This window comes from Balearica regulorum, chromosome 3 (genome assembly GCF_011004875.1).
Source record: "Balearica regulorum gibbericeps isolate bBalReg1 chromosome 3, bBalReg1.pri, whole genome shotgun sequence".
NCBI lineage: Eukaryota > Metazoa > Chordata > Aves > Gruiformes > Gruidae > Balearica > Balearica regulorum.
The window spans coordinates 69,325,358-69,339,430 of NC_046186.1; the positions used below are offsets into that span (position 1 = coordinate 69,325,358).

Here is a 14,073-nt window from a genome sequence, read left to right on the forward strand (position 1 = left end):
ATACTGATAGGTGATAATTCAACCGTAGCTACAGACATCATAGAGCTTTATCTAAAAGGAGTCACACTTTCCTGGTCTACTATGTATTCGTACGGTTCAGGAGCACAATACTCAGTATTTTCATCAACAAGTCTTCTGAGTTGTAGGCCGTAGTGTCTTGGCTCCAGCTGTTTCATCTAAGAAATAAAGAGAATGGGGTTTGGAATTTGTTATTTATTTCCAGAAACCCAGAAGACAAAGAAGTGACACACATGCACAAAAAGCTCTTTAGAAATCATGCAAAAGAAATCCTCAACAAGTCATTTTCTAACTATTTTTGTGGTATAAACAAAACTAGCTGCATTGCTTAGAAGATAAGGTTCAAGTGCAATTTCCATTTTCCCTTGAGATCCTCCCAAATCCTTTCACAAACACTACGTCTTTGCTATTAGATTAACCGAGCACTGCTATATGTTTCCAAAGATATCACAACTATTTTCTCTTCTTTTGAGCTTACACTCACAACCATCTATTTCTGTGACTACTTTTAACGACTCAGTTCGGCTCAGCAACTTTTTCTTCTGATGTAGAAAATGTATATGCATGTACGGGCTGTTAGGAGAGGGGATGGGAAGCAAGTTCCCTAAGGGTTTGCCTTTGTTGGATTTTATTTTTATTGCTGGGTTTCATCTATGATCAGAGAGTTTCACCTATTTTTCTTCACCACGTGAGGTCAAAGCAAAAATCCTGTCTCAACAGGAAGTCAAAGGGAAATAGGAATATTCCCAAAGGATATTAGCCTGAAAGTGTGGAGCCCCTGATGAGAGTGTCTCTGAAAATCAGGATGCTGGTGAGACCACTGCACAAAACATTTCATTTTAGCATATTAATCGAGCAACATTTCTAAAACAGGAGGAGTGACTGAAACTTTAGGGTTACCTTCAATGCATCTCTGCAGCTTACAAAATCTAAATCTACTGAGTAACTAGGAATTACCTTCACATTTTATTATGTGTAACAGTTTACAAGTTACATGTGTTCTGTATCCTGAACAACTGTATTCAAATGCACGTTTTTTTCTATATGTGCTATCCAAAAGCCTCAGAAGAATAACAGAAATGAGAACAGTACAAACCCCATAAAACATGAATGAAGGGGAAAAAACCCAAACAATCCCTTTGAACTTTATCCTTATACACATAATATTCAAACATGTTCTGTTAAGAAGAAAGATTCCTTACACTCACCAGAGCGGAATGAAAATGTAAGAAGGAAAAGAACCAGGACAGATGAGCAGAAAGTATTCAGCATTAGATAATGCTTATGAAAAGCTTTACACACAGAATAGAAAGAAAAAATAAAACAGAAAAATGTTTAAGAAAAAAAAAATCAAAGAATTTAAGACTAAATTTTCATGTGATACAGACATTGAAAAATTAAAAAGTCAGTTTTACAGTTACAAATATTTTGGAAGGATGGAGTAAGAGAGGTAAGGAATTTCCTTTTCAACTTAATTTTACATTTATAAATTTTATTTTCTCTTTCAGGGGTCTTGCATGTCACGATAACTACTTCCACATGTTTCAGCTCTACCGTGCCATCTGGTGGTCAAATAATGTCTCAGCGAATCCCTTCAGCCTAGTAAAGGGAAATTTTAAAAAGTAAAGCCAGGCAATAAACTGTTTTTCCAGGATTCAGTTTCCACCAGCAAAAGCTAGGAGAAGATAATTTCTTCTCAGTGATACCATGGAGATGCATTATGACTTGACTAAAGCTATGTTCTTACTTTGATTTTAAAAGTATAGTTAGCCCTAGATTTTTAAAAACTTGTATCTTTCATAATTTTATTTTTTTACAACAATTAATAAAAAAATAATAAAAATAATTTTTTTTTACAGTTTTCTTTAAAACATTTTCTCAATGAAAAGAGCCATTAAACTGGGTCCTTTCCTTCATCAGAAGACTCAAAATTCATTAACTTCAAGCCAGCTGAATGAGCTCACCTGAAAGTTCACGCTAACCAATGCCAAAATCTACAGCTGGATTTTGTACAGAGCAGGACTCCTTTTTTTTCCTGGTTTTCCCCTTTACTTGTGAAGTAAATACACTATATTTACCAGTTATCAGAAAACAGAACTTGGGAGTAAAAAGTCAGTTTTTCCAAAAACCTTTTTTTGCATAATTTAAGTGACTTGAATCATGAAGTTAGAGCTAAACTCAAGCACTGACACACACGGAGACAAAGGTGGTAGGTATGTTGTGATATTCTAGAGGTGCTGGTCTTTTGTCTGTAGTTAAAATTGGTATTTCTACTTTACCTTCAACCTATTACTGAGTTTTTCTCTCCCAAGTTCTATAGCAATCCCTCTCAAATTGCTAGCACTGACTTTCAGAAAGGAATGTGCTCTGAAATTCACAAGTAGAGCTGCTATTTAATTAAAAGCTTGAACCTTGAAAAGGTTCCTTTAAGAAGCAAACATATATGATAGCCTTTGTCACACCAGTCTTAAATATCTTAATCTCCTGGCATTAACCCAACCATTCCCCGTTAGTCCTTTGTGATTATTTGCACAGAAAAAACTGGGTTCGCCGCAATGACAACACGGAGTGGGCACGTGCTGAGATTTCTCAGGGGCTGACTACCTGGCAAACTGTCACCGCTCTTTAAGTGTTCGATGTGTGCTGCCTCAAGCAACACTTCTTGAAAGCCCTTCCACAACCCTGCTGCTGTGGCTACAATACATAAATAGCACAACTAAAGGAAACAGAGCAATGTGCCTTAATACAGTGACAGGGAGATGCTGGTATTATACTCTCACTATTTACGCATCCCCTGATATATTACATTCGTTCTCAAGTCCACAGCTATTAACAAGGTGCAATCGTACAGGAAAAATCGGTACCTTGCATGCCAAAGACAAAACATCTTCCACCCTGTGCTCTGGCTTGAGGGTCAGCGCCACTCCTTGGCCGTCACAGAAGTGAACATACGTTTGTGTTTCCCAAGCACTCTCCTTCTGGATGCTCTCTGGCACTGAGCAGTAGACATTCAAAAAGTCATCGACTTGCTGCTGGAAACAAGGAAGAAACATACAACACATGTGGGTGTTGCAAAAAAACCCCAAAAGTACAATTACATCAGCAGTTTGCAGTGGATATGTATTTAGACACGGTACTGTGTGTTCCCCCTTGGCAAGACAGGGACAAAGTTCTGTTACCTGCTCTCATTCACTATCAAAGACTTGATTTTCTTGAGATTGGATTGCACTTCCCTTCACAGGCTTTTATGCCTTTATCTCATATTAATTGTTGATTTAACTCAAAGTGAAAATATGTAGCTACCTGATATTACAGCGTAGTGCAAATAAATTCTTAAGAAGAACTGACTACTACAATTTTACTTAATTAACAAATGCAAAAAAACCCAACCCCAAATTACTGTAATTTTGACAGAAGATGGTAATATAGTAAACTTCCAGCAGAGAGCACTGTGGAGCAAGGCTTGCCATAACATAATAAAGGACTAGAGCAGGAATAAAATGTTCCTATTCTATTTACAGTTTAAGAACGTATTGTTTCATAGGTAGCACAGGGTATTTTGCCTGTTTACCATTTTGCTTCACATTCACCCTTGTTCCAAAGCCACTCTGCTTGATCAAACAACAACATCCACCCTGAATAAATTCCCTGTCGTTTTTCTCACCTTTCATTTTCACACTGCCTCCTGTACTGCATTTCAGGCTACATGTTTCTTCTCCCCACACAGGGAGAAGAAAAACACTGAGAACGAGCTGTTCAGAATGTGGAGTTTCACCTGTATATTTGGGTCTGCCTATTCAGCATGTTGCTTAAAAACCCACACCAAGGCATTTAAGTTTACGCAGACAGGGTCCCTCAATTCCCCTTAGAGTCAACGGAAAGGGACAATAACCTGGTAAAGTGGCAGAACTGCCATCCAAGACCTATCTTAAGATATTCTGAGCTGTTTTCAGGAGTGCCTACCTCCCTAATGCTTTTTCTTTGTAGTTCTGTTTGTTTGGGTTGGGGCGGGGAGGGGGGCTGTTGCCTAGATAAAGCCCCTTGATTATGCAATTCTTCCTCCTGGCTCTGCAGGGACACAAGCCATTGCAATTAAAAGCTGCAGTAAAATCACTGCACAGGGACTGCTTCCCTTGCTGCAGGCAGCAAAGTTATTGACAACAATCTACCAGTAGCAACAGAGACACCAATATTATTTTGCTTTTCCAAATAACAACTGTGGCTGTGAATATGATGGAGTAAGCAATCCTATTCAGGTAATTACCAAACAATGCAGAAATTCAGGTTGCAACCAACGCAGAGTATAGCACAGTAATAATTTGGTTATTGATGCCTGCGTAATGCTGGTTTTGTGGAATAATATTAATGAACTAATGGCATTCATGAACCTTATATATCTTGCTCAACTGTCCCTTTTAAGTAGTTGAAAATGAAATTTCAATTAACACAGGTCCATGGAAATCCTACTAAAATCCAGCAACTACTATATATAACAGGAATCCTGTTATGCTACTGCAATTAATGGAGCGATGAAATCTACACCAGGTGAAGTTTCACCTCAGTGGCTGTGGTTACAGTCTGCTCATAATGTGTTGTTGAAGATAATTCCCATAGAAGCGTGGTCCTCTCAGTACTAAATCAAGTGTCGGGGAATAAATGCTGACCTCCTTCCACGGTGTAAATAACAAAAAGGAGAAAGGGCAAGGCAGACAGGCTGCGAGACTTGAGCAGGAATGAGTCAGACTGAATTCTCTGGCGGCTTCCTCCAGGGAAAACCGGAGATACGTTGCCTCAGCTAGGGAGATGCTCCCAGCAGCTCAGAGGTTTGTAACTACAATAGTTTATTGCACTGCAACAGTAGTTCTTCAAATCTGTCCGACAGAAATAAATCTTACTATTGCCAGAGATAAAAAGAAAACCAACTGAAAACAGAGGATGAAGGTGACGAGAAATAGGTTTAAGGCCACCTTCTACCAGAAGCTTTTAAGACAGGACAGAAAGTTCTGCAGCCAGAGTAAGATGCTTTCCTTTCCTTGCCACGTACACTGGTGCTCAAGCATACGCCTTGAGATAAACTCGCCTCTGTTATTAACCATGACTATGTTCCTTAACTGCAGTCAAGGTACTGTTGCTTCATCCACATTTTCCATCTCAGAAAATCTGACATGAAAAGAGATTTTTTTTTTTCCCTGTTATGCTTGCAGTGACTAATTCTACAATAGTTCATTCATTCATTGCCACATAAAGTTATAACAACCCATCCAATTTTCCAGAAATAGGTGCCAGGATTTGCAGACTGTCACACTTTGTGCCACAGGGCTGCTGCAGGACCAACAGGTTACTTCATAATTTCCCCCACTATTTGCCTCTGGTTTTATCATACTTTTCAGGGAAAATACAACGTCCCTGGCAGACTTCACTATTCGTCATTCACTGCAGTCCTCAGGTAGCATTTTATAAAAGTTTTGATGGTGGGTGTTTGGTTTTTTTTCATTTGAAATCAGCCAATGAAACTGGGCTGCTTATGCCAAAGTAACGGTTTTCAGAGTTACGATGAATCATTTCTGAGTTGTCGTATGATTCATCAAAATGTCAGGATCTTAAAAATGCCCACGCTATATTTAATTCCCATTAAAAAAATGGTTTTAGAAACAAGGGTGCGATAATAATAATGATGATAATGTTTTTCTAGAAATAAGGTTGAGTTCCAGAGCTCTGCTTCAGCATCTAAATTGGAGTGGGTTTTTTCAGTCTTGAAACACAACCCCGCTAAACTTTGTAAAAGCTTGGCCCCAAAATCTACAGCGATATTGTCCCCACACTGGCCACCTCCACCCAGGGCGCGGGGCTGCGAACATCCGTCGGAATTCGGAGCAGGCTGCTTTTACCCAGCAGCTTCGGAGAACACATAAACCCCATTGCGAAAGCTGGGTCAAGAAGCCAGACCTTGTCCCTTCCCCGCCATGGCACCAATGAGAGAGGAACTTCATTCTGCCAGCTCCCTGGCACCTTCAAAACCTTTCTCTGTCTCCCCAAAAGGGTTCTGGAAAAGCAAGTGCACTTGCTGCACCAGAGGAGAGGAGACGCAGAGCAGGCCCCGTTGCACAAGGCAGCGCCATCGACCTCCCAACCCCGAGAGGGTCGGCACTAAGCCGAGGGACTGGTGCAGAAACCTTCGGGGGTGCACCCGAGAGATTTTACCTCCACTCAGGTTCGGGAGGGACAAAAATCTTTCCACGTTTTAACAGGATCGGACAGGAACTAATTGTGTTTACTGTCTCTGAGGTGGGAAATGGATGCCATCTCACACCACACCCAATGGTACATTCGGGAGAAATTTGTAAGTGTTCTCTACAGGAGATCTGAGATCATTTCACCCAGAAATGTCTCCTAATCATTATTTTGAAAAGAGAGGAGTGATTTGGTTTAAATACTTTCCCACCCCAGGACATAACAAGCAAGTGGTCAAGTAATTCAGGTGTTTCAAAATACTTCCTCCAAGAACAGGTAAAATGTGAAGATACTTTCAGGAGGCAAAACAGCATTATAGGATTAGCTGCTGTCAGTGGGAGATACCTTCTGCTTAATTATATATTCCTTTCTTAACTAGCCATTACATGATGCACTTCATGAGAAAATAAACCATGTAGCACATAACGATACAAAAAAACCCCCACAAAAACCTATGAAAAATGATGAAATTTGTCCAAATCTTCCTCATAAGATTCAGTATCACTCTACATTATAGTTAATCATTTTCAAGAGCAATATTTCATTTTAAAGGCAGATTTTGACTTTTTGTCTAATACCTGGTACACAAACTCAGCTGAAAGGGAACAGTACTGTAGTATGATTTTTTTTAAAGTCTTCTTTCAAGTTTTAAGCTACATCAGGTGTATATCAGGCAACAAAGGAGGAAAAGGGACAGGGGGTAGACAGGAAGACAAACACCCCTTTGAGTCTGGCACATGTTGCCATTAAAGAAACCCAGCTATACCATATAGAAAGCAAAGTCCAGAAACTCCGTGCCTAAGACTTAATTTGAATTTTTTATTTGGAGACTGCGCAAGACTAGCGAGGCAGAAGGATTCTGTCTGCGTAAGCCCCGCAGTACGCAGACAACGCTCAGTGGTCCCATGTGTATGTGATCAAGGGTTTTGGAGCTTTGCTTCCAGACTAGGGGACAGTGATGTTATCCCCAAGGAAGCTGCAGGAGCTGAGAGGGACCATGACTTGTTCCAGGCAGCAGCTCTCCTCCTCCTGGGCACCGGAGAAAGTCAGCCGCAGCTATTTACTGGGTAAAGCAGCTGAGGGGATGCCGCTTCCTCTTCCTTTACTTGGGAAATCTCCAGCCATATATTAACTCACACTTCTCTGCTGGTATGCTCCACAGACTTTAATTAGACTTTGTTTGCCTTTATACTAAAAATATACAGGTTCTGTTGAAGTAGGCAAAGGGGAAAAATACACCTTGGGTTTTGCCATACTGTGAAGGATGCTTTCAAACAAGCTCGGTTTCAAATCTCTCTAAGGCAGTGTACACACTCTAAGGATTACGGTTGTGAAGAAGCTTCTAGGGAATTTTTTTTAATTATTTTTAAAGGGCTACCATGCATGTTCAGAAACTTATGTTAAAGTGGTTTCATTAGCAGAATTATAATCCTGCCATCTAACACTAACTGCATTTTATCAACCTCTGTGGGGTTTCTGAAACAGCCTCACCATACACTTAGTGAAATATATTCAGGAATTTAAAAACAAGATGGTGCAGAATGAGGACAGGCATATCTTACCTCAGCAGAGCTGGCTGAGTTCTGGACAGCAACAAATCCATGTCCTCCAGCTGAATCAAAAATCTATTAAAAATATCACAGATAAATAAGTTAAAAAATTAAACCCTTTATTTCTTATCTGTGTTAGGTAAATTCTTTGGAAAAATAAAAATTAAAATGAAATTAATAAATATATATCAACCTGCTAAACCCCTGAGATCTTTTTGTACTTTATATTGCTTTATTCTGACTAGAAGTAGCATTAAAGAAATACAAATTTCTCTCTATAAAGAAAATTTAAGCAAGTTTTCTCTTTCAGGCTACATGACTACTTTTAAACATATTTGAATGTGAGTGTGCATGTCCTTGTTTTTTCCTATCTACTGTTTATTAATAAGATTAATTTACCTACAAATCATGCACTACACTCAAAGTTATAGATTCACCCTTTGAGACACTGTTAGCTACAGCTATAAAGCTCATAATGATTTAAAGGAACTATTTAAAATCATTGTTGCTGTTTTCTAAAACCTCTTACCCTATAGTTTTTCATTTCTTCTAACCGAGCAGTTAGCTTGACACTATCGATGGAAACTTTTAGCTTAGCTTTAGAGGCATACTTGACCCAAAACCCGCACTATTAAGTAATGAAAATAGCTGACTACTGTGTCTGCTTTGGAAGTGATGAAAGCAGAAACTGAGACTTACGTTCCCCATCTGTTTTGAAAGCTTAACTACTGGTATATCACAAAGGCAAATATAAATAGCAATTTTTAACTCCTCCTGCAGTCAACAAATCAGGACAATATCAAACTTACATCTGAGCTTGGGGGTTTTTGGTTTGTTTTATTATTTTTTTTCCCCCTTTCTTTTTTTTTTGGACTAGCAAAAGCCTTTTGGATAATCCAAGACAACAACAAACTCTCTTAAAATTTCACATGAAATCCAGTTTCTGCCAATGCAAATAAAGGGCACCACTTCTGAACTTCCTCTTCCTTGTCTCACCCACAGATGTAATCAAAGTATTTTATTGTTTATGATTTCTCAAAACAGTTTATCATTTAGACACAAGAAAGCAGATAAGCATTTAAGAAACTGAGGATAATGTGAGCCTAGACATCCCCCATCTGCTACAGTGAAGTTTTATTAACTGAGCCACTTCATCAATGTTTATTAAAGCCTCCCAGCATAGAAACTGTGACTCTTTTTTTTATTAATACCACAAAATTAAACTTAAAATAAAATTAAAAACTTCTCTGACACAATGATGTTCAAGAATATACCATCTAATTTTGAAGCTAGGGTACGGCAGATTAAAACATACCAGCTCCAGTCAAATGAACTTTAATTAAATCCAAGAAAACGAGACATTTTTAACCTATTGTTTGACACAGACGTCGCAGCACAATGAGCAGAGAAGCCAGCTCCACTTCTCTGCTTAACCTAGTTTCCCAGTGGGCTGAAAGAGACAAGAAGAAAGGCAGCCTCAGGCCTATTCTGATTTTGATACACAGTTATGTGCATACACACAAGCCTGAGCAAGGACGTGGTTCCCTTTTCAGCCACCTTCTAGGTTCATGGGTCAGTTTTCAAGCCGTGCCCTTAAAAATTCCTCACTTTTATGGTTATGAGTCATAGCCCGATGTTATTCATAGGCAACATTCAGCATTGACATTTCCTTAATTTTATTGTAGGATGTTTAATTAAAAAAAAAAAATCAAGAACCTCAGCTTGTGGATGAAAATGAACACTTCTTTGTGCCAGCTGGTTGCGAGGTTTGGAATAAGCAGGGTGAGGACGTGCCAGGGGCACCTCTGCCTGCGCCAGGGCTCCCTCCTCCATGCTCAGAAAAGCTCTGGGAGGGCAGCAGGAGCCTCCTCTCCTTGCTACAGAAATAAGATTCTCCGTCCCCAAGCTCTGCAGAATCCCCTTCACGGGCTATAAAGTGTACAGTAGGACATATTACCCAGCTAAGACAGTGCGAGGTATCAGCTCCGCTGGGAACGGAGCTAAGGGGCATAACTTCCCTTCCCTCGGGGCTCTTTATTAATAAAGAAATAAGAGGTGCAGAACTTGAAGACCAGTCTCATCTGCTGGGAAACGCAGGGGAAATTATGTAAAAAGGATGACTGGGAGAAAATTTCTCCTTCGGTTCCCTCTTTCTTAAGAAAGACTCAAGTTTTATTCTTATTCAATTTCACCATATAATTGCATCTCCATCGATACGCTAAAATGTGTAACAGTCACCCAAAGCAGCTTAATCCCAGTGCAACACATAGATAAATATTTACCTATTAAAAATACAAACCACTAGACTAGAAAATCCTGACGTACTATTTTGCAATGTTAAATCTGTTGCATCAGCTCTGGGACTATTGCAGTATGCGTACAGATAGGCTTCTTTAAATATTCCACAAGCAGATTACCAGACATGCAAGAACAGACAATTTTCAAGTGCTGATCATAGATTTTTAACTAATAAAATCAAAATACAAGGGCCAGGGAACAGCAGGGGCAAAGTCACCTAACGAACAATGCACAAACCCCTGCTTTGCAGGAGAGATAGCAGACATGGCAAAGGCTAGTGAAAATGGTAATGTCCTGAGTGCGGGTGCACCTCTACGTCTTCTGCCTCACCGTCAAGGAAGCGTCTCTGCTGTTATTTACCTTTTTGTCAGGGAGTAGGCAGCGAACTTTTGTTTCACATTTAATTGTTTTTATCGAGAAAATATGGGCTCCTGAAGTGTGGGGTTTACACTGAATGTGTGCGTGGGCCATTAATTTCACAAAGAGGAAATGACCGTGAGATGCTGTAGCTTCACTAGCCGTAACGCAGCCCTTCAGCGGGGCCACGCATCAGCACAGCCCCTCTCCCTGGGGCCAGCCTGCCCCAGTGCATCAAACCTGAGCCAAGCCTTCAGCTGGTGTAAAACTGCACAGCTTTATTAGTCAGCTGCAGCCGGCCTCCTGCGCGACAGCGGTCTTCTCCTGTTGGCTAAAATGGCGTGTTGCTTTGAGAGGCCATGCCAAAGACAGCTGTCTTTGCAGCCAGTGTCTCCTCTTTTTCCCTTGAAGACTCACCTGTGTTACTCTACACTAAACTGCAGCAGTACTTCAGAGCCCCCGTCATAAGCCAGCAAAACACTGTGTTAAGGACTGTGCGTGCAGGCTATCTCCAAAGAAACCCTACTGCCAAACAAGAACACAAGTTTTGTTACAAATCCAAACCCCATGGCCTCGTGCTGCTGAACTAACCCACTGGGTCAAAACCTCTCATTCACCAGCATTATTTATCACAACAAAACCCCAAATTAGATATATACTCTTCACAAGTGATGCTCCTGTTGCAAGTGTGCCACGTTTACTGAAACTGCGAATGGAAATTTGATGAACAGACATCTCCCCTGTGCACCAACAGCACCTCACAGGATAAGCCCCAGCAGAAACAAGCCCTTCTATGCTGTCCCCAGCAAATAAGATCTACCTGAGTTATGGAAGGTCGCTTTTCTTTTCCTCTTCTTGCCAATGTGTCCAGTCCTTTTAGTGAAGAAAATAAACCCTTCTTATTTCGGACTCTTTGTGACAGAGATAGGGTACGTTTCCTGAGAGCAGCTTCATCCCTGGAGCAGATCTATTTAAACACAGAGATAGGCCTTCCTATATCACTTCCATAAGAGCAAAATATTGCCAATTATTTCAACTTAAGGCATCAAATGAGAATTACTTCAGTTTACATCAATGTGACACGTCAAGGTGCAAGGACAGTGTTTTAAACTTTCAGCAGTGATGCTTGTTTTGGTATTCCAGTGGTGCAGTAATTTTTTTTTTTTTTTATGGGGCAAAATTAGAAGGTCATAGGAAGGGAGGAACTGAGAAAAATATTGCTCTGTACAACAACAGAAGTTAATGAAAAGACTCCAAAGAAGAATGATAACCTATCATTCAGATATGAAATTGCTAGAGGAAGAAAGACTCAAAATTGCCAAACATAGGAGATAAATGTGCTATGGCACTGAGTTATTAACAAGCGATGACATAAACCACATCGATAAAAACACGTTCCCCGACGGGACTTTCAGGTCTACTATTCAGACTGACTTCTCACGCAGCAAACACGGTCCACCCCTGTGTGCCGAGATCAGCGTCCCAGCCCTGCCAAGGTTAAAGAGCAGAGGCGAACCTGCTCCTGCCACGCTTCACTTAAAGTCGACACGGTGAGAACAGCTTACGGCAGCTGAGGATCTCCCTCATTCTTCTTTGCAAACGCAGGCCACAGTTCTTACAAAGTGACGTATAATTTTGGATTCTCCCTAGAAAAACGATTCCTCTTCAGGGCAGTATCAAACTGTTCCTGAAAAATAGACCCCTCTGGGACCTCAAAAAAATATCAGGTCAGCCCAGAGGGACTTGAATCACTTTTGGGAATTTCAGTGTTAGGGTCTTTTCACTCCAAGTGACTTAGCTCCTATACACTTTAAACCCTGAACGCAGTGGAGGTGAAATCGTGGTGATAAAATTTCAACACAATGACTCATCTGCAGCTGAAGAATATTGTGGTTTGTTACTTTTTTAGATATAGGTCAGAAGAACCCAATTTGAGAGTCCTCAGGGGCCAAAAAAAAGTCATGGCCATATCCTCAGGGTTTCAAAGTCTGCGTCTGTGGAAGAGATTTTTTTTTTTTTGCAGTCAAGAAACTGGCAGAAAGGGTGAGAAGGAAACAGGGCTGTCTGAGCCAATACATTTGGGTGCAGCCGCATATTATCCCAACACAATTCCACATCTAAGTACAATATTAATGAATGCTTTGTGTAATGCATCCATGAAAAGTGCATTCGGACTTACCAGTGCATGGAAGGATGAGACGGAGAAAATGCCGAGCCGCCCCAGTGCCAATTTTGAAGGACGACTGGCAGCAGCCAAAAGGCTCTTTGGGTTTGGGAGCTCCCCACCTTGCAAACTGGCTAGGTAACATCGCATTCGGAAAAGGTCCATGTTAAATTTTTCCAGGTTCTGTTCCCATTGCTGGATCTGTTTAGATATAAAAAGGGACAATTAAAAGGGGAAAAATGTCTTTGTGGGCTGCACTGAAAATTCAAGCTCTTCCACAAACCCATAGTAAATTACTTTCATCTGGTGGTATATGGATTAGATTAGTTATTCCCTGCCAAAACACATTCAGTCATATTGTGTTACATCAACCCAAAAGATGGTTTGAAATAAAACAAAGCTGGTGGTCTTAAATGCATACTGACAAGATGAACATACCATGAACTTCGGGTAGTTTGATAGCCACAAAAGCAGTTACATAAAAACACAACTGTGTGGTTCACGAAGGTTTCCGCCCCGCCCCCTTCTCTCTCTCTCTTTTTTGGAGATTAGTTTTGTTTCCTTCATTTTTATGAGCTTAGATCGTATAGCTTGCTGGCTGAAAGCAAAGCTGCATAGCTACACTAATGCAATATGCAAAGTGGAGTACCTACACTGATAGGTCCTGCTCATTCATTACTATCATCGTATAGCCTCTCTGTATGTAAACAGGAGACAATATTGGCAACACAAGCATGTGCGGTTCTTTGTCTGACTAATAGGTTAAGACATGCTTACACTCAGGCAAACTGCAAAAATGAGCTATACATGCCCAATACAAATCACTGGACCAAAAGCAAGAATGTATACATACCCTTCATGCAATTTTTTAACATATCTAACACAGGTACATGCAGATGTAATAGACAGCTTAATCCAGTTTCAATGTAAAATTAGGAAAGTGAAGAGATTCAAATATTTACTAGACAAATAAAGTTGACTCAGATGACAGATTTTAAGTACCTGTGTAGATACACGCTCATCTACACAAACACATATTCTTATGCACTGCACAAAAGTCAAATTTTGCCTTACATTTCCCCAGCTTACAGACTGGTGGTTGCAGCCAAAATCTGCCTCACAGCATACAATATACATTAATACCAATAAACAGTACAAATAAAAAGGCAGCTGTGTTTAATAGAGTAGGCACATTCACACATGGGAAAGCAGAAAAGGCATGTCCATTAGGTTAATGTACACTAAGTTCATGTACTGAAGATTGTTAAAATCCCCTGCCAATGCTGATCTTCCAATGTCAGCTCCAATCATTACATGTTGGTTGTTGAAACAGGTGGTTTAGGGCTGCGGAGAAAGTTCATCACGTTTTCTCTAACGTGCGTTGACTTCATACCTTTCACTGGCACGCTCTGCCTGTCTCTGTGCATACAGGACATTATCGCCTCACGCTGAGAT

The 14,073-nt window shown here is 40.3% G+C and overlaps 1 protein-coding gene across 2 annotated transcripts in view; it reads right to left on the reverse strand.

Annotated features, from left to right (window-relative positions):
* TIAM2 (TIAM Rac1 associated GEF 2) overlaps positions 1 to 14,073 on the reverse strand; it is a 140,198-nt gene that overhangs the window by 53,259 nt on the left and 72,866 nt on the right. The window contains exons 7-11 of one of the 2 annotated variants that reach the window (XM_075748360.1): positions 12,634 to 12,819; positions 11,275 to 11,421; positions 7,812 to 7,874; positions 2,883 to 3,047; positions 71 to 176 (exon numbers count right to left, since the gene is read on the reverse strand). In XM_075748360.1, coding sequence (XP_075604475.1) covers positions 71 to 176; positions 2,883 to 3,047; positions 7,812 to 7,874; positions 11,275 to 11,421; positions 12,634 to 12,819 — 667 coding nt within the window. Of the gene's footprint in view, positions 1 to 70; positions 177 to 2,882; positions 3,051 to 7,811; positions 7,875 to 11,274; positions 11,422 to 12,633; positions 12,820 to 14,073 lie in introns of both variants that reach the window. The other variant, XM_075748359.1, reaches the window with a different exon arrangement.